This window comes from Salmo salar, chromosome ssa01 (genome assembly GCF_905237065.1).
Source record: "Salmo salar chromosome ssa01, Ssal_v3.1, whole genome shotgun sequence".
NCBI lineage: Eukaryota > Metazoa > Chordata > Actinopteri > Salmoniformes > Salmonidae > Salmo > Salmo salar.
In genome coordinates, this window is record NC_059442.1 from 87,332,671 (window position 1) to 87,357,390 (window position 24,720).

The 24,720-nt window shown below is 43.1% G+C and overlaps 1 protein-coding gene across 2 annotated transcripts in view; it reads right to left on the reverse strand.

Annotated features, from left to right (window-relative positions):
• macrod2 (mono-ADP ribosylhydrolase 2) overlaps window positions 1–15,695 on the reverse strand; it is a 1,144,633-nt gene extending 1,128,938 nt beyond the window's left edge. For both annotated transcript variants that reach the window (XM_014207733.2, XM_014207725.2), the window contains exons 1-3: window positions 15,429–15,695; window positions 12,694–12,801; window positions 7,049–7,147 (exon numbers count right to left, since the gene is read on the reverse strand). In XM_014207733.2, coding sequence (XP_014063208.1) covers window positions 7,049–7,147; window positions 12,694–12,801; window positions 15,429–15,465 — 244 coding nt within the window. In that variant the 5' untranslated portion in view covers window positions 15,466–15,695. The remainder of the gene's footprint in view (window positions 1–7,048; window positions 7,148–12,693; window positions 12,802–15,428) is intronic.
• Window positions 15,696–24,720: the final 9,025 nt, after the last annotated feature.

The window sequence follows — 24,720 nt, forward strand, 5'->3', positions numbered from 1 at the left end:
ACCAGTCTCTGTACGGGAGGTCTGGCTGCGATAAGAGACTACCACCAGTCTCTGTACGGGAGGTCCGGCTGCGATAAGAGACTACCACCAGTCTCTGTACGGGAGGTCTGGCTGCTATAAGAGACTACCACCAGTCTCTGTACGGGAGGTCCGGCTGCGATAAGAGACTACCACCAGTCTCTGTACGGGAGGTCCTGCTGCTATAAGAGACTACCACCAGTCTCTGTACGGGGAGGTCCGGCTGCTATAAGAGACTACCACCAATCCCTGTAAGGGGGGAGGTCCGGCTGCTATAAGAGACTACCACCAATCCCTGTAAGGGGGGGGGGGTCCTTGCTGTTATAAGAGACTACCACCAGTCCCTGTAAGGGGGGGTCCGGCTGCTATAAGAGACTACCACCAGTCCCTGTAAGGGGGGGTTCCGGCTGCTATAAGAGACTACCACCAGTCTCTGTACGGGGAGGTCCGGCTGCGATAAGAGACTACCACCAGTCTCTGTACGGGAAACTGGCTGCTATAAGAGACTACCACCAGTCTCTGTATGGGAGGTCCTGCTGCTATAAGAGACTACCACCAGTCTCTGTACGGGAGGTCCGGCTGCTATAAGAGACTACCACCAGTCTCTGTACGGGAGGTCTGGCTGCTATAAGAGACTACCACCAGTCTCTGTACGGGAAGTCCGGCTGCGATAAGAGACTACCACCAGTCTCTGTACGGGAAACTGGCTGCTATAAGAGACTACCACCAGTCTCTGTACGGGGGGTCCTGCTGCTATAAGACACTACCACCAGTCTCTGTACGGGAGGTCTGGCTGCTATAAGAGACTACCACCAGTCTCTGTACGGGAGGTCCTGCTGCTATAAGACACTACCACCAGTCTCTGTACGGGAGGTCTGGCTGCGATAAGAGACTACCACCAGTCTCTGTACGGGAGGTCCTGCTGCTATAAGAGACTACCACCAGTCCCTGTAAGGGGGGGTCCGGCTGCTATAAGAGACTACCACCAGTCCCTGTAAGGGGGGGTCCGGCTGCTATAAGAGACTACCACAAGTCTCTGTACGGGGAGGTCCTGCTGCGATAAGAGACTACCACCAGTCTCTGTACGGGAGGTCCGGCTGCGATAAGAGACTACCACCAGTCTCTGTACGGGAGGTCCGGCTGCGATAAGAGACTACCACCAGTCTCTGTACGGGAGGTCTGGCTGCTATAAGAGACTACCACCAGTCCCTGTAAGGGGGGGGGGTCCTGCTGCTATAAGACACTACCACCAGTCCCTGTAAGGGGGGGTCCGGCTGCTATAAGAGACTACCACCAGTCCCTGTAAGGGGGGGTCCGGCTGCGATAAGAGACTACCACCAGTCCCTGTAAGAGGGGGTCCTGCTGCTATAAGAGACTACCACCAGTCCCTGTAAGGGGGGGGGTCCTGCTGCTATAAGAGACTACCACCAGTCCCTGTAAGGGGGGGTCCGGCTGCTATAAGAGACTACCACCAGTCCCTGTAAGGGGGGGTCCTGCTGCTATAAGAGACTACCACCAGTCCCTGTAAGGGGGGGTCCTGCTGCTATAAGAGACTACCACCAGTCCCTGTATGGGGGGGGAGGGTCCGGCTGCTATATAAGCTTACCACTCCTGGATCTCACTTTACTCAACAAGCAGCAGATCTTATTTGACTCCACACACACACACACACACACACTCTTTCTTTGCAACACACACACACACACACACACACACACACACACACACACACACACACACACACACACACACACACACACACACACACACACACACACACACACACACTAAGAGCCTCTGATTCCTGGACTCTAGCATTAAAGCAGCAGCCAGTTTAATCTCAGTTTAATCAAGGCCTCAGTGTTTGTAGACAGCTTTAACAAGATGAGTCACTGACTGGGCTAGAAATGAAAGTCCAGGAACTTAGAGGAGGGAGGGATGAAACAGAAAAGTGAACTGATCCTGATTAATGATGACAAGAGGCAAAGCAAAAGAGGGGGAAAAAAGAAAAACAAGGACATACTGTAGCTGGCAGGGAGGTAGGATAGGATTGGGGGCTGTGCCCAGATATCCAGTATGGTGGTGGTAGACATTTGCCCCCTTCCATGTAGACACTACTCTTAACAGCAGGTTAGATAGTGCCATCTGCCTGATCAGACAGGGAGCTAGCCCATTAATGTCCACCCTCCAACTCCACAGACAGATATACACACCCCTCTCCTGTCCTGCTCGCTCTCTCTCTCTCTCTCTCTCTCCCGACAGCTCACCACCCCAGGTGACATTTTGAGCACCTGCTGTCCGACCTCTGTCTAAACATAATCAAGGAAGAATTAGAAACACAATGATCCTAATAATTTAACTTTAATAGGAGATTTAAATCACCCTGAAGTCCTGATAAAGCTGAGGAGGAGCTGTGGAAAGGAGCACTATGTTACACACACACACACACACACACACACAAAGCCCAGTGTTCATTTTTCTGTGTGGATTCAGGAGTTAAATTAATTCTGTAAGAGTGAAATGAACACTCAGTGGTGTAAAATAACCCCATTGCTGGTGTTAATAACCACAGGTATTGTTATTGAGAGTAAAACAGTCCCATCAAAACCACACCTGTCATTATCATATTTCCCAGCATGCTATGCATGTAGATTACTTTTTAGGATTGTTTTTAATATCTGTGTTTTTGCATGTACGTTGATTAATTGGTTAATCTTATGTTACACAAAGATAAATAACATACTTTTTAATCCAACCAGTTAGATTATTGCCCCCATTATTGAAATGGATGTTCTGGTTTAAATGATTTAGGTAGTGTTTTTTATGATGTTTCCTAACCCTGACAGTCATTCTGAATGCAGGTTGCGCATGAATAAAAATGCAAACTGTTGGATATCCTAACGCTGGTTGGATTCAAATAGGAATTACACCACTTTGCAAGCCAGGATAATGTGACTTGCAGGCGTGATGTGGTATGTAACCCTGGAGTTTCCTAACACCACTGTGTTGGAGTAAAACTAGGCCATCAACTAGGCCAATAAGTAAAGTCTTAGGATACATGTAATGTATTGTCAGAGTTTAATTTGAATGATAGAATTAGCCCAGAAACTCACTTGGTGAAAGCCACAGGCTTAAAATGAAAGACTTCAATAACCATGTCTCTGTCACTAACAAATACTGTCATGGGTGTTGACTCTAGAATTTACTCAAAATAAAAGGCACCCTGGGAAATATGCAAATGAGGATTTAGACCATAAAGTGTTAAAACAACTAGTGATGCACCGATATGACATTTTTGCCCGATACCGATATGCAATATTTTCCTTGCCCAAAAAAAACCTTACCAATATCCGATATTTAAAATTTTTGCTGCCTTTTAAGCATTCTAGTACAGTTAAATAGTTAAACACACACACACACACACACACACATAGACGCAGTGGTCTAAGGCACTGCCTCTCTGTGCAAGAGACGTCACTTCAGTCCCTGGTTTGAATCCAGGTTGTATCACCGCCGTGATTGGGAGCGGCCATAGAGCGGCGCACAATTGGCCCAGCGTCGTCCGGGTTTGGCTGGGGTAGGCCGTCATTGTAAATAACAATTTGTTCTCAACTGACTTGCCTAGTTAAATAAAGGTTACACACATACCACACCACACTGACCAAAAAGTTATTTTGTTGGCATTGACGTATGTCCGCATTACCAGTAAAACATAATCAAAACCTATTTCTTTCACATACTTGCTGTGCTGTTTAGTTGTTCATTTGTTCAGTCGTTTCAGTCTGAACCAGGATTTCATCATACATGTCCAGCAGTGAAGTTTCAGCTCTTCAGTTGATTAGCTTATTTCTCCAGTCAGTTGTTCAAATAGAGCTAGGAGTGTGTTCATGTTTCCAAGTTTCAAACATGTTCTCAAATGCCATTGAAATGGCAGCAGCGGTATGAGAACCAGCACATTCTTGAACATGCAATACGGCTTTCCTCTGTATGAAATCCTTGTCGACCCACTGTGCTGTCAGACTCAGCATGCTCATGGGGCTGACATCGCTGGTCCAAATGTCAGCCGTGACGCCCATACCAAGCAGCATAATGAATTCCATTATCTTGGCGTTAATGGATTTCGCTTTTGAGTTGTCTCGCTGAAATGTTCTTACTCTTTCAAACGACTGCTGGACTTGAACTTGTTTAGTTGTTGGAAGTGTGTGCTTAGTATTTTTCGGAGCGTTTTTTACGTCATCTACTTACGTTATATAGGTATCCACGTCAGCTTTGACATCGGTTTTGCACATCGCCGTTAAACTAGACATCGGGCCGATACTGATGTTGACATTTTCAGCTAATATCGTCTGATTCCGATATGCTCACCAATATATCGTTCATCCCTAAAATCAACACCGCAAAAATATTTACTGTAACACTACAGGTGTTAGTTTCTTACACTGAGAAAGTGTAATAGTGTCAGCATTAAGAAAAGTGAGTTCAGTTTACTCTAAGTCAAGTGTTATGTTTTACTCTGTGTATTACTCTACAACAGAGCTATGCAAACACCACAATCAAGTTCATTTGAACACGTTAAGAGTTGAATGGGGAACACTGCAACATAGTTATATCTTTAACACTTTCAAAAGTGTTATTTTAACACCAGTTCAGTGGGACGCATATGTTCACTGAAAATAGTGTACATTTTACACTGTCAGAGTTAAATGTACACCATTGAGTTTGCTGTGCAGACAGCACACACACGGAGCACACACACAGAGCACACACACAGAGCACACACACAGAGCACACACACAGAGCACACACACAGAGCACACACACAGAGCACACAGCACTATGTCACACAGACATGAAATGTTGTGTTGAAGTTTTTTAATTGTTAGTGAAATTAGAAAAGCCAGAAAGTCAGACAGGCTAAATGCATGTTTGTATTCCAAATAATGTTTCAGCCTTTGTTTATACAGGTTAGAGTTCAGACTGAATAAAACATTTTGGTAGTCTTAAACAAATCTACTTTGAAACAAAAGTATACATCTCACACACATGGTTATGCGCTTAAAGAATATATAACATTTTGTGTTTGCATCCCAATATTACACTTTAAATACATCACAGAAGACTGAAATATAACAAAACCATTTGACATAAATTCACTGGATTTTCAGTGGATCATTTTGAAATAATGTTTATTAGTTATGAAATTCTGAAAATGATTTATAGCATTCAACCCATGAGGCCGCCAGAGGGCGATTTGGTCATTTGACTGCAGGAAAGGGGCTACAAATTTTAGATGCAACACTTACAGCGTAAGCATTCTGTTTCTGCTTTCTAGGCTGATATGGAACAATAAACATTCCAGCTGGTCGTATGCATTCATACATAAAAGACACAGGCAAACCGACACATCCCCTATGCTAATGCTCTGTGTTATTTGGGTCTTGTGAGTGTGAGTACAGATGCTGCTGGCTCAAATAGAGGTTATGTACCAAGATGCTAATGTGCATAAAAACAGCTGGTTACACAGGAGACAGTAATAACCATTGAGATCAAATCTATCGATGTCTCTCTACAGTAATAACAGAATCTTTAAGCACTGCCACTTCCGAGACATATTTTCTTCACATTTAAAATGACCACTAAACCGCTATGATGCCCCCGATGGTTATTCAAAACGAATATCAATGACTGAACTGTTGAAACGAAGAATGGACTAGAAAGGACTCAAATATTCAGCCGAGGGAGACGGTAGAAGAGTGTGGTATTCAAACACAGCTGTTTCGTATTTTGGCCTTCGCTGGAAATTAGTAAAGGTAGCCAATAAAACAACACTGGGGAAAAACACGGGGAAAAGCGCTAGTCAAGGCTACATTTCTTTCTGAAACAATGTTTGCTTGACATGATCGCAGTGTGAGGGTACGCGCTGCTGGTAACTGTGGCTTCACTATCAAATTGCTCCATTATAAGGGATGAACCAACCATCCTCACAACGAACAATAATTGGAACACAATCCTATCATCAAAAAATGCATGGGTCCCTATTCTGCTATTTAGCACAATGTTTCATATTGTTCTGGCTCTCTGCCGTACAGTAAGGAGATGGTACGTAACACAGGCGCTCTGCCATAGGTTGGTGTGAATAACAACAGACAAGGAAGTGAACTACTTACTATTCTGCTAATCTCTCAAACCACCTGTCAGAATAAAATACCAGTAAGAGAGAAACACACACACACACACACACACACACACACACACACACACACACACACACACACACACACACACACACACACACACTTAGTGAGCTTCTACAGATAACGGGCTGTTCATTAACCAGACTACTAGTAACCACATTACTCTTACTTCCACATTAAAAACATACGCTCACATCATTCACTGTATCCCACACAGGTCCACAAAAAGTGTGGCCCTCAAGGCAAGTCTTAGCAGCCAAATCCTGAAATAGGAATGATGTTTTCTCTCACCCCACAATGAACTACTGCAGAACTGCTCAAAGTCAATGATTCACCATATTTGTTTCTATGACCCACAATCCACCAATCAATCCAGCAAGAGTCAGCACTTTACACCCACCAACACTAGAGGGCAGCAAACTCAAATCACACTGCCTGCATGTTGTAAGTTTGTAGCGTGAAAAGAACTTTCCATAGATGATGAAAAACCACAGCTTTTGCTGATTTCACACCCTCTGAACTGTTGAAAGTTCATTTATAAAGCACCTTACCAGAAATAACAGACACAGAAAAAACATGGTTTGCTTGTTTCACAGCTTCCTACATTAAACCAGTGTAACTCAATTTTAAAAGCACCTTACCAGCATTAACAAGCACAGAAAAACTGTTTACATGTCATGAGGTTGTAGTGTGAAACAACTGTTCACCATAGGCATGGCTTGTTTCATAAACACCAGCATTAAAGCAGTGCAAACACAGCAACATGCCTTGCTAATAGCCATAGTTTGACAAACTCCTGCATCAAACCAATGTAAGTTAATAACAAAGCACCGTACCTGCGTTAACTATGGCATCGACCTCGAGGATGGTGATGTCACCCTTGTAGAGAGATACTTTGTCTCTCAGAAGGTCCTTTCCCTCCTCTTCCTCTGTCACTAGAAACAACAAGAGCAGGGGTGTATTCATTAGCCACACCTTACAGGTACACAAGAGCAGGGGATTGTTCATTAGCTACACCGTACAGGTACTCTTAAAGACAGGACCAGAAATAAAGACAGATGACTTGTTTTTTTAGCTTAGTTCTTCTTGTCACTGTCCATCTGGAATGAGCCATATCGTTGTTGTCCTATAGACTATTGCATTATTGAGGGTTTAAAAGAGTAAACTTACAGACACAAACACACAGCCTGCCAGCAAGCCAGACAGACAAACACACTAACAGACATACAGTGCATTCGGAAAGTATTCAGACCTTTTCCCTTATTTTGTGATTTTACAGCCTTATTCTAAAATGGATTAAATACAAATGTTTCTTACAATCTACACACAACACCCCATAATGACAAAGCAAAACCAGTTTTTTTTAAATGTTTGCAAATGTATTAAAAATAGAAAACAGAAATACCTTATTTACATAAATATTCAGACCCTTTTCCATGACACTCGAAATTGAGCTCAGGTGCATCCTGTTTCCATTCATCATCCTTGAGATGTTTCTACAACTTGACTGGTAAATTCAATTGATTGGACATGATTTGGAAAGGCACACACCTGTCTATATAAGATCCCACAGTTGACAGTGCATGTCAGAGTAAAAACCAAGCCATGAGGTCAAAGGAATTGTCCGTAGAGCTCCGAGACAGGATTGTGTTGAGGTACAGATCTGGGGAAGGGTACCAAAACATTTCTGCAGCATTGAAGGTCCCCAACAACAAAGTGGCCTCCATCATTCTTAAATGGAAGAAGTTTGGAACCACCAAGACTCTTCCTAGAGCTGGCCTCCCAGCCAAACTGAACTATCGGGTGAGAAGAGTCTTGGTCAGGGAGGTGACCAAGAACCCGATGATCACTCTGACAGAGCTCCAGAGTTCCTCTGTGGAGATGGGAGAACCTTCCAGAAGGACAACCATCTCTGCAGCACCCCACCAATCAGGCCCTTATGGTAGAGTGGCCAGATTGAAGCCACTCCTCAGTAAAAGGCACCTAAAGGACTCTCAGACCATGAGACACAAGATCCTCTGGTCTGATGAAACCAAGATTGAACTCTTTGGCCTGAATGCCAAGTGTCACATCTGGAGGTAACCTGGCACCATCCCTACGGTGAAGCATGGTGGTGGCAGCATCATGCTGTGGGGATGTTTTTCAGCGGCAGGGACTAGGAGACTAGTCAGGATCGAGCGAAAGATGAACGGAGCAAAGTAGAGAGGGATCCTTGATGAAAACCTGCTCCAGAGCGCTCAGGACCTCAGAATTCCAACAGGACAACGACCCTGAGCACACAGCCAAGACAAAGGAGGAGTGGCTTCGGGACAAGTCTCCGAATGTCCTTGAGTGGCCCAGCCAGACTTCAACCCGATCGAACATCTCTGGAGACCTGGAAATAGCTGTGCAGCGACGCTCCCCATCCAACCTGACAGAACTTGACAGGATCTGCAGAGAAGAACGGGAGAAACTCCCCAAATACAGGTGTGCCAAGCTTGTAGTGTCATACCCAAGAAGACTCAAGGCTGTAATCGCTGCCAAAGGTGCTTCAACAAAGTACTGAGTAAAGGGTCTGAATACTTATGTAAATGTGATAATTCTGGTTTTTATTTTTAATACATTTGCTAAAATGTGAGAAAACAATTTAATCAATTTTAGAAAAAGACTGTAAAGTAACAAAATATGGAAATGTCAATTTGTCTGAATACTTTCCGAATGCACCGTACATAGACAGACAGATGCACACAACTGGGATAGGGGTATGTACTGAATGTTTGAGAAAAAGTCACCAACTTCAAACAGATTCATATGTGTACTGCAGTCACAAATTCACAAAGGTGTTCTGCTCACAGGAGGCTGGTGACGGGAGGACGGCTCATAATAATGGCTGGAATAGAGTGAATGGAATGGCATCAAATACCATTCCATTCATTTAAGCCATTACTATGAGCCAACAGCCACCTGTGGTTCTTCTAAATATGCCCACCGACATTTCAAATCGAATCTACAAAACCCCCAAAAACAGCTTCAAAATAATACTTCCACATTTTTACCAATGTGGCACACAACTAAATCAATTCATCTGGCATCAGGGAATTCAGTGTCAGGCATCAGATCATGATAATCACATCATGACTTTGTTCCAAATGGCACACTACTGCAAATAGAGTGCACTACGTTTGACCAGGATCTTATGCGTCTAATGGAAATAAAGACGGGGCATTTAACATTGATTCCTACAATACAGTCAGTACCACATGCCTGCAGGTTGTGTGTGTGTGTGTGTGTGTGTGTGTGTGTGTGTGTGTGTGTGTGTGTGTGTATAACATGTATCTATACAGGTACTGGCTGGCCTACCCTCCTAGACTTTGATTGTTTTTTGTTATATTATCCTTTTATTTATTCATTCATTTTACTACAGTACATTTTTTATTTTATGCACTTTTGAGATTATTCTTGTAATGAAAAGCACCTTACAAATGTAATATATTATTATTACCATTGTTATGTGGCCAAACTAGTCTGTGTCAAAGTGTAGTCTAGTCAAGAGTTAAATTGTACAATCTGATATAAAAAGCTTAATCATCACAGGCATTGACAACTCAACGATAACATTTTATTTTCCAAGACAATGCTAACTTTATAAGCGAGTTGGGCAAACTGAAAAGATTACAGGCTTGGATTGATTCCTCTGTCCTTGTCTCTTCCCTTGAAGGGCAGCTGTCTTTTACCATGAATTAAACATCACAGGGTTGATGGATGGGAGGGGTTGAGGGTAGCTGAAGGATGGGACTAAAAACAAATAAAAGATTTCCATTGTAAAATATGCTGTGTACATAAAATGTATATAGTATATATAAGGCAGAGTTGCAAAGAAAAAGCCGTATCTCAGACTGGCCAACAAAAACAAAAGATTAAGATGGGCAAAAGAACACAGACACTGGACAGAGGAACTCTGCCTAGAAGGCCAGCATCCCGGAGTCGCCTCTTCACTGTTGACGTTGAGAATGGTGTTTTGCGGGTACTATTTAATGAAGATGGCAGTTGAGGACATGTGAGGCGTCTGTTTCTCAAACTACACACCAATGTACTTGTCCTCTTGCTCAGTTGTGCACCGGGGCCTCCCACTCCTCTTTCTATTCTGGTTAGAGACACTTTGCGCTGTTCTGTGAAGGGAGTAGTACACAGCGATGTACGACATCTTCAGTTTCTTGGCAATTTCTCGCATGAAATAGCCTTTCCTTTCTCAGAACAAGAATAGACTGACGATTTTCAGAAGAAAGTGCTTTGTTTCTGGCCATTTTGAGCCTGTAATCGAACCCACAAATGCTGATGCTGCAGATACGCAACTAGTCTAAAGAAGGCCAGTTTTATTGCTTCTTTAATCAGGACAACAGTTTTCAGCTGTGCTAACATAATTGCAAAAGGGTTTTCTAATGATTAATTAGCCTTTTCAAACTATAAACTTGGATTAGCTAACACAATGTACATTGGAACACAGGAGTGATGGTTGCTGATAATGGGCCTCTGTACACCTATGTAGATATTCCATAAAAAAATCTGCTGTTTCCAGCTACAATAGTCATTTACAACATTAACAATGTCTACACTGTATTTCTGATCAATTTGATGTGATTTTAATGGACAAAAAATGTGCTTTTCTTTCAAAAACAAGGACATTTCTAAGTGACCCCAAACTTTTGAACGGTAGTGCATATATTTTTTTTTTTAGATATACAGTACCGGTCAAAAGTTGGACACACCTACTCATTTCAAGGTTTTTCTTTATTATTACTATTATATACTTGTAGACTAATAGTGAAGACTTTAAAACTATGAAATAACCCATATGGAATCACGTAGTAACCAAAAAAAGTGTTAAACAAATCCAAATATATTTCAGATTTGAGATTCTTCAAAGTAGCCACCCTTTGCATTGATGACATCTTTGCACACTCTTGGAATTCTCTCAACCAGCTTCATGAGGTAGTCTCCTGGAATGCATTTCAATTAGCAGGTGTGCCTTGTTAAAAGTTAATTTCTGGAATTTCTTTCTTAATGCTTTTGAGCCAATCAGTTGTGTAGTGACAAGGTAGGGGTGGTATACAGAAGATAGCCCTATTTAGTAAAAGACCAAGTCTATATTATGGCGAAGAACAGCTCAAATAAGCAAAGAGAAATGACAGTCCATCATTACTTTAAGACATGAAGGTCAGTCAATAAAGAACATTTCAAGAACTTTGAAAGTTTCTTCAAGTGCAGTCGCAAAAACTGCACTATGAAGAAACTGGCTCTCATGAGGACCACCACAGGAAAGGAAGACCCAGAGTTACCTCTGCTGCAGAGGATAAGTTCATTAGAGTTACCAGCCTCTGAAATTGCAGCCCAAATAAATGCTTCACAGAGTTCAAGTAACAGAAACATCTCAACATCAACTGTTCAGAGGAGACTGCGTGAATCAGGCCTTCATGGTTGAATTGCTGCAACAAAACAACCACTACTAAAGGACACCAATAATAAGAAGAGACTTGCTTGGGCCAAGAAACATGAGCAATGGAGATTAGACCGGTGGAAATCTGTCCTTTCGTCTGATGAGTCCAAATTTTTGATTTTTGGTTTGCCAAGAGTGTGCAAAGCTGTCATCAAGGCAAATGGTGGCTACCTAGAAGATATATTTTGATATGTTTAACACTTTTTTGGTTACTACATGATTACATATGTGTTATTTTATAGTTTTTATGTCTTTATTATTATTCTACAATGTAGAAAATATTAAAAATAAAGAAAAACCCTTGAATGAGTAGTTGTGTCCAAACTTTAGACTGGTACTGTATATCTTTTGTATACATTTACAAATAATATATATTGGAGGTTGGAAATGATGCAGACAATTACATTTATGGAAGCCACAACAACAACAAAAACTAACAGCAGTGTGACACAGAGGCTAAGAGATATTTACATGTTAGTCATTTAGCAGACGCTGTTACTATTAATGGGAGTGCATTACACAGAGCGGCAAAGTCGCTTTGCTGGTTGTCATAAGCTTAAGATGGTGGCCTTGAAGGGTTATGTCAATCTTATGACAGTGTTATTAAGCTGTTATGTCATGAGGTTACAAGTAAAAGCAATACTATAAAGGCTAGAGTTGAAGATTGAAATTGGGAAGTTGTTCCCTTTGAATGTCTCTTCAGGTGAACTAGCTTATTCATTGTTCAGATTCATTGCTTAGTCTGATTATTAGTCAGCAGTCTCCACATCAATAGGCTCAGGCTCTGGTGGGGATCTCTGGACCTGTTCCAATACTTTAGAAATGCATCCTTCCTTCCTTGTTTCCTTGAGGTAAGCACAGATTTTTTAGTGATTGGATAGGTGTAAGGTCACTTTCACCAATACTCTACCAATTCAGACCTGTGATTACTTCAAGAAAGTAAGGAAGGAAGGAAGGGAGGAAGGATTTCTGAAGAATTCGAACAAGGCCTCTGAGTGTATCTCTCACCTTCTGTGCTCTGAGACTGTTTCCAGGTGTTGATTTGGTCCAGAGGTACATATTCAGACCGACGGTACTCCTTACGCCTCTCCTCCAATGACATACTCAACACTCTGTCTGAAGGGAAGAATAAATAGACCATTTTAGAACAAACTACTCCATTTTAGAACATAAGTCAATATTAGAACAAACTACTCCATATTTGAACATAATAGTCCATAATAGTCCAAAATGTCAATTTAAGTAACAAAGTATCAAACCAAAAAATTTGTCACACAAACAAATGAGTGAGCGTGGAACAGACAAAATAGTAAATTTTCAAGTTCAAAAACATATGAAACAAGACATATGTAAATAGGTGACATGTTGTTCAGGTGAAGCTGAGCTAAGAATATCATAGCAGGACAGAGCCAGCCTGGACATCCAGGCTCAGAATATTGTTACAGCACCAGAGAGAAGAGTTTGGAGATTGAGGCAAGATGAGGTGAGGTGAGCTAGGTTCCCAGATTTCTGCTGGGCAAATAGTATTTTTGTCTGATGACAGCATTGTTACATGTTGCCAGCACTTCATGTATTTTCCAGTATTTATGGCAGTATTCTACCTGCCAGTGATGTATACATTTAAAAAAAAAAAGTGAATTCATTAATTTAATGCAGGAAGTTGTGTTTGTAAAACAAAGTTTTCAAGTAAGACTTGAAATAAGTGACATGATTTTCAGGTGAGGCTGAGCTAAGAATATTACAGTCACTATATAAACCACGTCATAAGTCACTCCACCCCCTCCCCCCACCCCCCGTATGGTTAAAACGGTTAAACATGTTCCTCCATTCCCCAGACTGATGTAGTTTTATTCTACATGAATGACTAAAGGAGGGGAAAAGTTTTAGCTGGTCATTAAACACAATAGTGCGCTTTGGTGTACAGCCCTACAACGGTCTGTCGCTCTCACAAACAAACTTTCACCTGGCTACTTAGAACTTATACATACAATGTGATGAGAACTGAGGAGAGAGGGGGAACACTGAAAAATCTGGTCTGCATTACTATTCATTACTATCAAAAAGGGAGTTATTTCAGCTCTTTGATTACGTCAGAGATTGTTCTACCTGCCATCCCTGTTTATACTGTGTGTGGAGGTGAACAGCCAGTGAAGAGTGCATATGATACGGCAAACTTACAAAACAGAGCAGGAGAGAACTTTGACTACAGTTGGTGGGTGGCAGGTAGCCTAGCGGTTAACAGCGCTTGGCTAGTAACCAAAGGTCGCTGTGTCGAAATCCTCGATCCGACAATGTGAAAAATCTGCAGAAGTGCCCTTTTGTTTTTTAAATGTAACCTTTATTTAACTAGGCAAGTTAGTTAAGAACAAATTCTTATTTTCAATGACTTGGACGACGATGGGCCAATTGTGCGCTGCCCTATGGGACTCCCAATCACGGCAGGATGTGATACAGCCTAGATTCAAACCAGGGACTGTAGTGACGCCTCTTGCACTGAGATGCAGTGCCTTAGACCACTGCGCCACTCGGGAGCCCCCCCTTGAGCAAGGCACTAAACCCTACTTGCTCCTGCCAGTCGCTCTGAATAAGAGCGCTTGCTAATTGACTAGAATGTAAACGGAAAATGCCTTATAGTAGCATATTGTAAGCTAGAATGAGAGCATCTGTGACTAGGCCTAACACTTTATAATGGTGTGACTGGGCCTAACACTTTATAATGGTGTGACTAGGCCTAACACTTTATAATGCTGCGACTAGGCCTAACACTTTATAATGGTGTGACTAGGCCTAACACTTTATAATGGTGTGACTAGGCCTAACACTTTATAATGCTGTGACTAGGCCTAACACTTTATAATGCTGTGACTAGGCCTAACACTTTATTATGGTACAGAATTCTTAGAGATGACGATTGTTTTGTAATAGTCTACTGGGCAGTGGGTTGTGTGTGGGCTACATCTTGCCTGGTTCACATTAGAGTAATACATATATACACTGCAGTGTGTTAATCTACCGGACCTGAGGAAAGTGTTTAAGAATGGTTAGTAGAAAATAGACAAATAAAACACACTTAAGCCCATGATAAAATCCTGACAACATTGTAACTATAACAGTTATTATTACCTCTCTATATCCATGTAGCATAATATGTGTTATTCATAATAAGAAAATAGTATCATAGGCAAAACATTGGGCTCATATTACACATAAGCTAACTGTTTACAATAGCCCCTTCATGCCATGATAGACTTAGCTACCTACCTACCTATTTATCTATCAGTCGGCTCTGTCTTGAGAGCCATTGTCATTCATTCTAACAGGTGAACTTGCAGAAATACACGGCCTACTGGACAAGCCTCGAGTAGCTGGTGTATTGCCTTGCTAAAGTCCGCAAACGCACCGTGTGTATATATGTGTGTAAACTAAAGTGGGTTACTGTTATGACAGCAGCGGTATGGTAATTGTGCGTTTGTCTTATATGGTTCGGTACCAGGCACAGGCGCATCCTGCTTAGCGCAACATCTGTAGGCTTCGCGGGCTCGCATATGTCGGGATGCTGGTGTATGTAGCCAGCCCTATAATAAGTGCCTTATAATCAACAGCCGGTGCTCACCGATATCCTAGACTGTCAGATAGATAAGTCTATGGCAGACGGTCAAGCTGTAACGGCATGGGAGATATGGAGAGAGATGATTGTACAGATTCATTGTAATGGTCCCCAACCCCAAAATAAGTATTCTTACCTTTCTCTGTCTTCCAGTCCTTTTTCTTTCTGCTCATGGTGCCGTGGTGATAGGACTTGGAGTTCGTGTTTTTTGACTGTGGCAACCCCAGACTCGAAGCGTATGGTAGGACCGGTGAACTGAAAGAGAAAGTAAAACAACCCCGGAGCTAGCAGCTTAACCCACGACGTCTCTCTCACCTGTGAAACTGTCAAGATTTCTATGGACCCCAGTTATGCAGGCTCGATGCAACCTAGCCTGATGAGCCCCGTAAATTACGTTGTTGGAATCACGGCCAAGCGATTGGCTGTCGGAGACAAGGAAGTAGATGTGCGATAGGAGCGACTGATGTGGCAGTCAGAGTGATTTGCCACAATAGTGGAATTTGCTGTTCGCCTTCAAAATAAAGTCCCCCATTGAAACTGATCCAAACGGATACAAATAGTGGAGTAATGCCATATTTGGAATAGATAATACTAAACAAGTTTGGACTGTTGTTATATAACTTACAAATAAATACAATAATTCATTAATTTGACAATGAACTGTCAATGAAAAAAACAGTTCTATGTATTAGACTGCACAATTGCAATGGGGACATACATATATGCACCGTACAACCTTACCAACTCTTTCCTTACGTAATTTTGATTTGTAAGCTTTGGGTGACACTGAGTAGTAGGCGGATGCCCCATTTCATGAGTGCAAACTTCATAGGTAAGGCTGTACAGTGCATATATGTAGGCCCCAAATGCAATTATCTAATACATCCACAGCAGTGGAGGCTGCTGAGGGGAGGACAGCTCATAATAATGGCTGGAACGGAGCAAATGGAATGACATCAAACACGTGTTTGATGTATTTGATACTATTGCATTGATTCTGCTCCAGCCATTGCCATGAGCCCATCCTCCCCAATTGAAGTGTTTTTTTACTGTTTTTTGTCAAATTAATTAATTATTGTAATTATTTATACAACATTCCAACCTTGTTTAGCATTATCTAGTCCAAATATAACATTATTCCACTATTTGTATCCGTTCCAATCAGTTTCAATGAGGAACTATTATTTTGAATGCAAACCACAAATCCCATTATTGTGTCTAATGCTTATTGTGGCTAGCTTCACACAGGTAAGCGCCATGAGGCAGGTTAGGTTGATTCGTCCTACTCCACCACTTGATGTGGGAGGTCGTCGGGTAGCAACGCCAGGCTGTACCTCTGTCAATCTGGACAGCAGGCTTGATGGTGATGGTGAGGATGGGGGCAGGGTCATAGCATAGATATGGAAAGAGGCCTCATCATTGTATCTGTGCCATCTGTACATTAAAAACTGTAATATCTTATGTTGCACTGAGTTGTGGCTGAACGATGACGTGAATAACATACAGCTGGCAGGGTTTACGCTGCATCGGCAAGATAGAACAGCCGCCTCTGGTAAGACAAGTGGTGGTGGTCTGTATATATTTGTAAACAACAGCTGGTGCATGAAATCTAATGGTAAGGAAGTCTCGAGGTTTTGCTCGTGGTAAACTGTAGACCACACTATCTACCAAGAGAGTTTTCATCTATATTCTTCGTAGATGTCTATTTACCACCACAAACCAATGCTGGCACTAAGACCGCACTCAATGAGCTGTATACGGCCATAAGCAAACAGGAAAATGCTCATCCAGATGTAGCGCTCCTAGTGGCCGGGGACTTTAATGCAGGGAAACTTAAATCAGTTTCACCTAATTTCTATCAGCATGTTAAATGTGCAACCAGAGGAAGAAAAACCCTAGACCACCTTTACTCCACACACAGAGACGCATACAAAGCTCTCCCTCGCCCCCCATTTGGCAAATCTGACCATACTTCTACCCTCCTGATTCCTGCTTACAAGCAAAAACTAAAGCAGGAAGCACCAGTGACTCAGTCAATAAAGAAGTGGTCAGATGAAGCAGATGCTAAGCTACAGGACTGATTTGCTAGCACAGACTGGAATATGTTCCAGGATTCCTCCGATAGCATTGAAGAGTACACCACATCAGTCACTGGCTTCATCAATAAGTGCATCGATGACGTCGTCCCAACAGTGACTGTACGTACATACCCCAACCAGAAGCCATGGATTACAGGCAACATCCACACTGAGCTAAAGGGTAGAGCTTCCGCATTCAAGGAGCTGGACTCTAACCCAGAAGCTTATAATAAATCCCTCTATGCCCCCCCAACGAACCATCAAACAGGCATAGCGTCAATACAGGACTAAGATTGAATCGTACTACACCGGCTCCGACGCTAGTTGGATGTGGCAGGGCTTGCAAACTATTACAGACTACAAAGGGAAGCACAGCCCAGAGCTGCCCATTGACACGTGCCTACCAGATTAGCTAAATTACTAACTTGCTCGCTTCGAGGCAAGCAACACTAAAGCATGCATGAGAGCATCAGCTGTTCTGGATGACTGTGTGATCACGCTCTCCATAGCCGATGTGAGTAAGATCTTTAAACAGGTCAACATTTACAAGGCCGCAGGGCCACATGGATTACCAGGACGTGTACTCCGAGCATGCGCTGACAAACTGGCAAGTGTCTTCACTCACATTTTCAACCTGTCCCTGGCTGAGTCTGTAATACAAACGTGTTTCAAGCAGATCACCATAGTCCCTGTGCCCAAGAACACTAAGGTAATCTGCCTAAATGACTACCGACCCATAGCACTCACGTCTATAGCCATGAAGTGCTTTGAAAGGCTGGTCATGGCTCACATCAACACCATCATCCCAGAAACCCTAGACCCACTTCAATTTGCATACTGCCTCAACAGATCCACAGATGATGCAATCTCTATTGTACTCCACACTGCCCTTTCTCACCTCGTCAAAAGGAACACCTATGTGAGAATGCTATTCATTGACTACAGCTCAGCGTTCAACACCACTAAGCTAAGGACCCTGGGACTAAACACCTCCCTCTGCAACTGGATCCTGGTGGGCCGCCCCCAGGTGGTAACAACACATCTGCCACGCTGATCCTGAACACGGTTGCCCCTCGGGTGCATGCTCAGTCCCCTCCTGTACTCCCTGTTCACTCATGACTGCATGGTCAGGCACGACTCCAACACCATCATTAAGTTTGCAGACGACACAACAGTGGTAGGCCTGCTCACCGACAACGATGAGACAGCCTATAGGGAGGAGGTCAGAGACCTGGCAGTGTGGTCTCTCAACGTGATCAAGACAGAGGAGATGATTGTGGACTACAGGAAAAGGAGGACCGAGCACCCCACCATTCTCGTCGACGGGGCTGTAGTGGAGCAGGTTGAGAGCTTCAAGTTCCTTGGCGTCCACATCACCAACAAACTATCATGATCCAATCACACCAAGACAGTCGTGAAGAGGGCACGACAAAGCCTATTCCCCCTCAGGAGACTAAAACGATTTGGCATGGGTCCTCAGATCCTCAAAAGGTTCTACAGCTGCACCATCGAGAGCATCCTGACTGGTTGCATCACCTCCTGGTATGGCAGCTGCTCGGGCCTCCTCGGCCACATTACAGAGGGAATTGTGTATGGCCCAGTACATCACTAGGGCCAAGCTTCCTGCCATCCAGGACCTCTATACCAGGCGGTGTCAGAGGAAGGCCCTAAAAATTGTCAATGACTCCAGCCACCCTAGTCATAGACTGTTCTCTTTGCTACCGCACGGCAAGCAGTAGTGGAGCGCCAAGTCTAGGTCCAAGAGGCTTCTTAATAGCTTCTACCCCCAAGCCATAAGACTCCTGAACAGCTAATCAAATGGATTCCCAGACTATTTGCATTGTGTGTGACCCCCCCCCCCCTTTCATGCTGCTGCTACTAACAGAGAGATCTCTGTTTATTATCTATGCATTGTCACTTTAACTCTACCTACATGCACATATTACCTCCATTTTTTACTTATCTATTTTTTACTTAACACTTATTTTTCTTAAAACTGCATTGTTGGTTAAGGGCTTGTAAGTAAGCATTTCACTGTAAGGTCTACACCTGTTGAATTCGGCACATGTAACAATGGCGGTGTTCTATTCTGGTTAGAGCCTGTTTGCGCTGTTCTGTGAAGGGAGTAGTACACAGCGTTGTACGAGATCTTCAGTTTCTTAGCATTTATCACATGGAATAGCCTTCATTTCTCAGAACAAGAATAGACTGACGAGTTTCAGAAGAAAGTGCTTTGTTTCTGGCCATTTTGAACCTGTAATCGAACCCACAAATGCTGATGCTTCAGATACTCAACAAGTCTCAAGAAGGCCAGTTTTATTGCTTCTTTAACAACAGTTTTCAGCTGTGCTAACATAATTGCAAAAAGGTTTTCTAATGATCAGCCTTTTAAAATTAAAAACTTGGATTAGCTAACACAACGTGCCGTTGGAACACAGGAGTGATGGTTGCTGATAATGGGCCTCTGTACGCCTATGTAGATATTCCATAAAAAATCTGCCATTTCCAGCTACAATAGTCATTTACAACATTAACAATGTCAACACTGTATTTCTGATCAATTTGATGTTATTTTAATGGATGAAAAATATGCTTTTCTTTCACAAACAAGGACATTTCTAAGTGACCCCAAACATTTGAACGGTAGTGTATATATGTATACCAATCGTATTATAGAATAATAGTATAATAATAGTGAAGACATCAAAACTAAGAAATAAAACATATGGAATCATGTAGTTACCAATTTCTTTTTCAACAAATCAAAATGTAGTTTTGATTTCAGATTCTTCAATATAGCCACCCTTTGCCTTGATGACTGCTTTGCACACTCTTGGCATTCTCTCAACCAGCTTCATGAGGTAGTGACCTGAAATGCATTTCAATGAACAGGTGTGCATAGTTAAAAGTTAATTTGGGGAATTTCTTTCCTTCTTAATGCGTTTGAGCCAACCACTTGTGTTGTGACAAGGTAGGGTTGGTATACAAAAGATAGCCCTATTTAGTAAAAGACTCAGTCCATATTATGGCAAAGAACAGCTCAAATAAGCAAAGAGAAATGACAGTCCATCATTACTTTAAGACATGAAGGTCAGTCAATATGGAAAATGTATAGTATAGAAATGCAGTAAATTAACCTTGGCTACAGCCCTGCCTATGATATTATACTAAACAAAACTATAAACACAACATGCAACATTTTCAAAGATTTTATTGAGTTACAGTTCATATAAGGATATCAGCCAATTGAAATAAATAAATTAGGCCCTAATTTATGGATTTCACGAGACGTGGGAATACAGATAGGCATCTCTTGGTCACATATACCTTAAAAAAATAAAGTTAGGGGCGTGGATCAGAAAACCAGTCAGTGATTGGTTTGACCACCATTTACCTCATGCAGCACGACACATCTCCTTTGCATAGAGTTGACCAGGCTGTTGATTGTGGCCTGTGGAATGTTGTCCCACTCTTCTTCAATGGCTGTGCGAAGTTGATTAATATTGTCAGGAAATGGAACACGCTGTTGCACATGTCAATCCTGAGCACCCCAAACGTGCTCATTGGGTGATATGTCTGGTGAGTAAGCAGGCCATGAAATAAGACCAAATTATTTTTTTAAACGACGACCTACCCCGGCCAAACCCTCCCCTAACCCGAACGACGCTGGGCCAATTGTGCATCGACCTATGGTACTCCAGACCACAGCCGATTGTGATCCAGCCCGGGATCGAAGCAGGGATCAAACCAGGGTCTGTAGTGATGCCTCTAGCACTGAGATGCAGTGCCTTATACCTCTGCACCACTCGGGAACCACAAATGGGGCATAGTGCCGTGCATTATCATGCTGAAACATGAGGGGATTGTGGCGGATGAATGGCACGACAATGGGCCTCAGGATCTCGTCCCGTTATCTCTGTGCATTCAAATTGCCATTGATAAAATACCATAACCCCACCGCCACCATTGTTGCACTCTGCTCACAATGTTGACATCAGCAAAACTCTCACCCACACAACACCATACACGTGGTCTGCGGTTGTGAGAACGGTTGGACGTACTACCAAATTCTCTAAGATGACGCTGGAGGCGGCTTATGGAAGAGAAATTAACATTAAAATATCTGGCACCAGCTCTGGTGGACATTCCTGCAGTCAGCATGCCAATTGCATGCTCCATCATCACTTTAGACATCTGTGGCAGTGTTGTGTGACAAAACTCACATTTTAGATTGGCCTTTTATTTTCCCCAGCACAAGGTGCATCTGTGTAATGATCATGCTGTTGAATCAGTTTCTTGATATGCCACATCTGTCAGGTGGATGGACTAACTTTGGCAAAGGAGAAATGCTCACTAACAAGGATGTAAACTAATTTGTGCACAAAGTTTCAGAGGAATAAGCTTTTTGTGCCTTTGGAACATTTCTGGGATCTTTTATTTCAGCTCATGAAACATGGGACCAACACTTTACATGTTGAGTTTATATTTTTGTTCAGTGTAGTTAATTCACATGAAGATGTATCCCAGTAAGCAAAATTACGTTGAGATTTGGATCTGGTATGCTCTGGCCAAAACTTGTTTCGGGGCGAAGCTCATTAGAATAATACCCAGCATGATTTGCAAGTGTTTGTTTTTACATTAAAATGTTGGTCACTTACCAGACGCTCTTATCCACGCCGACTGACAGTCAGTGCATTGAACTAAGGTAGATAAACAACATCATATACTGATAAGATACTTATCTCGCCTCCCTAACAACGGGAGTCATTGTCCACAAAGCGGCATAGCGGGCTGTCTAGCTCCCACCTATCCTTTCTTTGGATTGGTGGATACATCTCATTATTTTAATACTATTTGAACATTTGATGAGGGTTGTTGACGTCAACTGCCTGTATTCAAGAAAGAGATGCTATGCTACTAGCCTCGTACTATGAATATACATAGCCATCTTGAGACAAGTCAAATTGTATTTGTCACATGCCACAAATACAACAGGTGTAGACCTTACAGTGAAATGCTTACTTACAAGACCTTAACCAACAATGCAGTTAAGAAAATAACAACAAAAAAGTAAGAGATAAGAATAACAAATGATTAACTAAAGAGCAGCAGTAAAAAACAATAGCCGGGCTATATACAGGGGGAACCGATACAGAGTCAATGTGCGGGGGGCACCGGTGTCGAGGTAATATGTACATGTGGGTAGAGTTATTAAAGTGACTATGTCATAACGGTTGCTGTGTTGAATGGACCAAACTGCAGGCGGAATGTGGATACTCATCCTTTTAATATTTTAGAGCAAAGTATACACAGAAAACAATAAACACGAACGACTCCAGACAGGCTAACAGGCTACTTACAAAATCATAGCAGTGTTAACACAACCACCCACAAACCCAAGTGACAAACATACTCCTAAATATATGACTCCCAATCAGGAACAACGATAACCAGCTGTCCCTGATCGGGAGCCAAACAGACCAACATAGAAACACAACACCCAGAACAAACATACACAGACATCTTCTGCCACGTCCTGACCAAAATACTACACAACTACACCCTCTGCTGGTCAGGACATGACAGACTATGCGTAGATAATAACAGAGAGTAGCAGCAGCGTAGAAGAGGTGGGGGGGGGCGCAATGAAAATAGTCTGGGTAGCCATTTGATTAGCTGTTCAGGAGTCTTATGGCTTGGGGGTAGAAGCTATTTAGGAGCCTCATGGGCCTACACTTGGCACTCAGGAACCGCTTGCCGTGCGGTGTCAGAGAGAACAGTCTATTACTAGGGTGGCTGGAGTCTTTTACCATTTTTTGGGCCTTTCTCTGACAACGCCAGGTATAGAGATCCTGGATGGCAGGAAGCTTGGTCCCGGTGATGTACTGGGCCGTACACACTACCCTCTGTAGTGCCTGCGGTCGGAGGCCGAGCAGCTGCAATACCAGGCAGTAATGCAACCTGTCAGGATGCTCTCGATGGTGCAGCTGTAAAACCTTTTGAGGATCTGAGGACCAATGCCAGATCTTTTCAGTCTCCTGAGGGGTAATAGGTTTTGTTGTGCCCTCTTCACGACTGTCTTGGTGTGCTTGGACCATGTTAGTTTGTTGGTGATGTGGACGCCAAGGAACTTGAAGCTCTCAACCTGCTCCACTACAGCCCCGTTGATGAGAATGGGGGCGTGCTCGGTCCTCCTTTTCCTGTAGTCCACAATCATCTCCTTTGTCTTGATCAAATTGAGGGAGAGGTTGTTGTCCTGGCACCACATGGTCAGGTCTCTGACCTCCTCCCTATAGGCTGTCTCATCATTGTCGGTGATCAGGCCTACCACTGTTGTGTCATCGGCAAACTTAATGATGGTGTTGGAGCCGTGCCAGGCTGTGCAGTCATGAGTGAACAGGGAGTACAGGAGGGGAATGAGCACGCACCCCTGAGGGGCCCCCGTGTTGAGGATCAGCATGGTGGATGTGTTGTTACCTACCCTTACCACCTGGGGGCGGCCCGTCAGGAAGTCCAGGATCCAGTTACAGAGGGAGGTGTTTAGTCCCAGAGTCCTTAGCTTACTGATGAGCTTTGAGGGCACTATGGTGTTGTACGCTGAGCTGTAGTCAATGAATAGCATTCTCACATAGGTGTTCCTTTTGTCCAGGTGTGAAAGGGCAGTGCGGCTTGCAATAAAGATTGCTTCATCTGTGGATCTGTTTGGGTGGTATGCAAATTGGAGTGGGTCTAGGGTTTCTGGGATAATGGTGTTGATGTGAGCCATGACCAGCCTTTCAAAGCATTTCATTGCTACAGACGTGAGTGCTACGGGTCGGTAGTCATTTAGGCATGTTACCTTAGTGTTCTTGGGCACAGGGACTATGATGGTCTGCTTGAAACATGTTGGTATTACAGCCTCAGACAGGGAGAGGTTGAAAATGTTAGTGAAGACACTTGCCAGATGGTACACGTCCTGGTAATCCATCTGGCCCTGTTTAAAGGTCTTACTCACATCGGCTGAGGAGAGCGTGATCACACAGTCGTCCGGCTCAGCTGATGCTCTCATGCATGTTTCAGTGTTACTTGCCTCGATGCGAGCATAAAAGTTATTTAGCTAGTCTGGTAGGCTCGTGTCACTGGGCAGCTCTTGGCTGTGCTTCCCTTTGTAGTCTGTAATAGTTTGCAGGCCCTGCCACATCCGATGAGTGTCAGAGCCGGTGTAGTATGATTCAATCTTAGCCCTGTATTGACACTTTGCCTGGTTGATGGTTCGTCGGAGGGCATAGCGGGATTTCTTAGAAGCTTCCGGGGTAGAGTCCAGCTCCTTGAAAGCATCAGCTCTACCCTTTTGCTGACTGCGAATGTTGC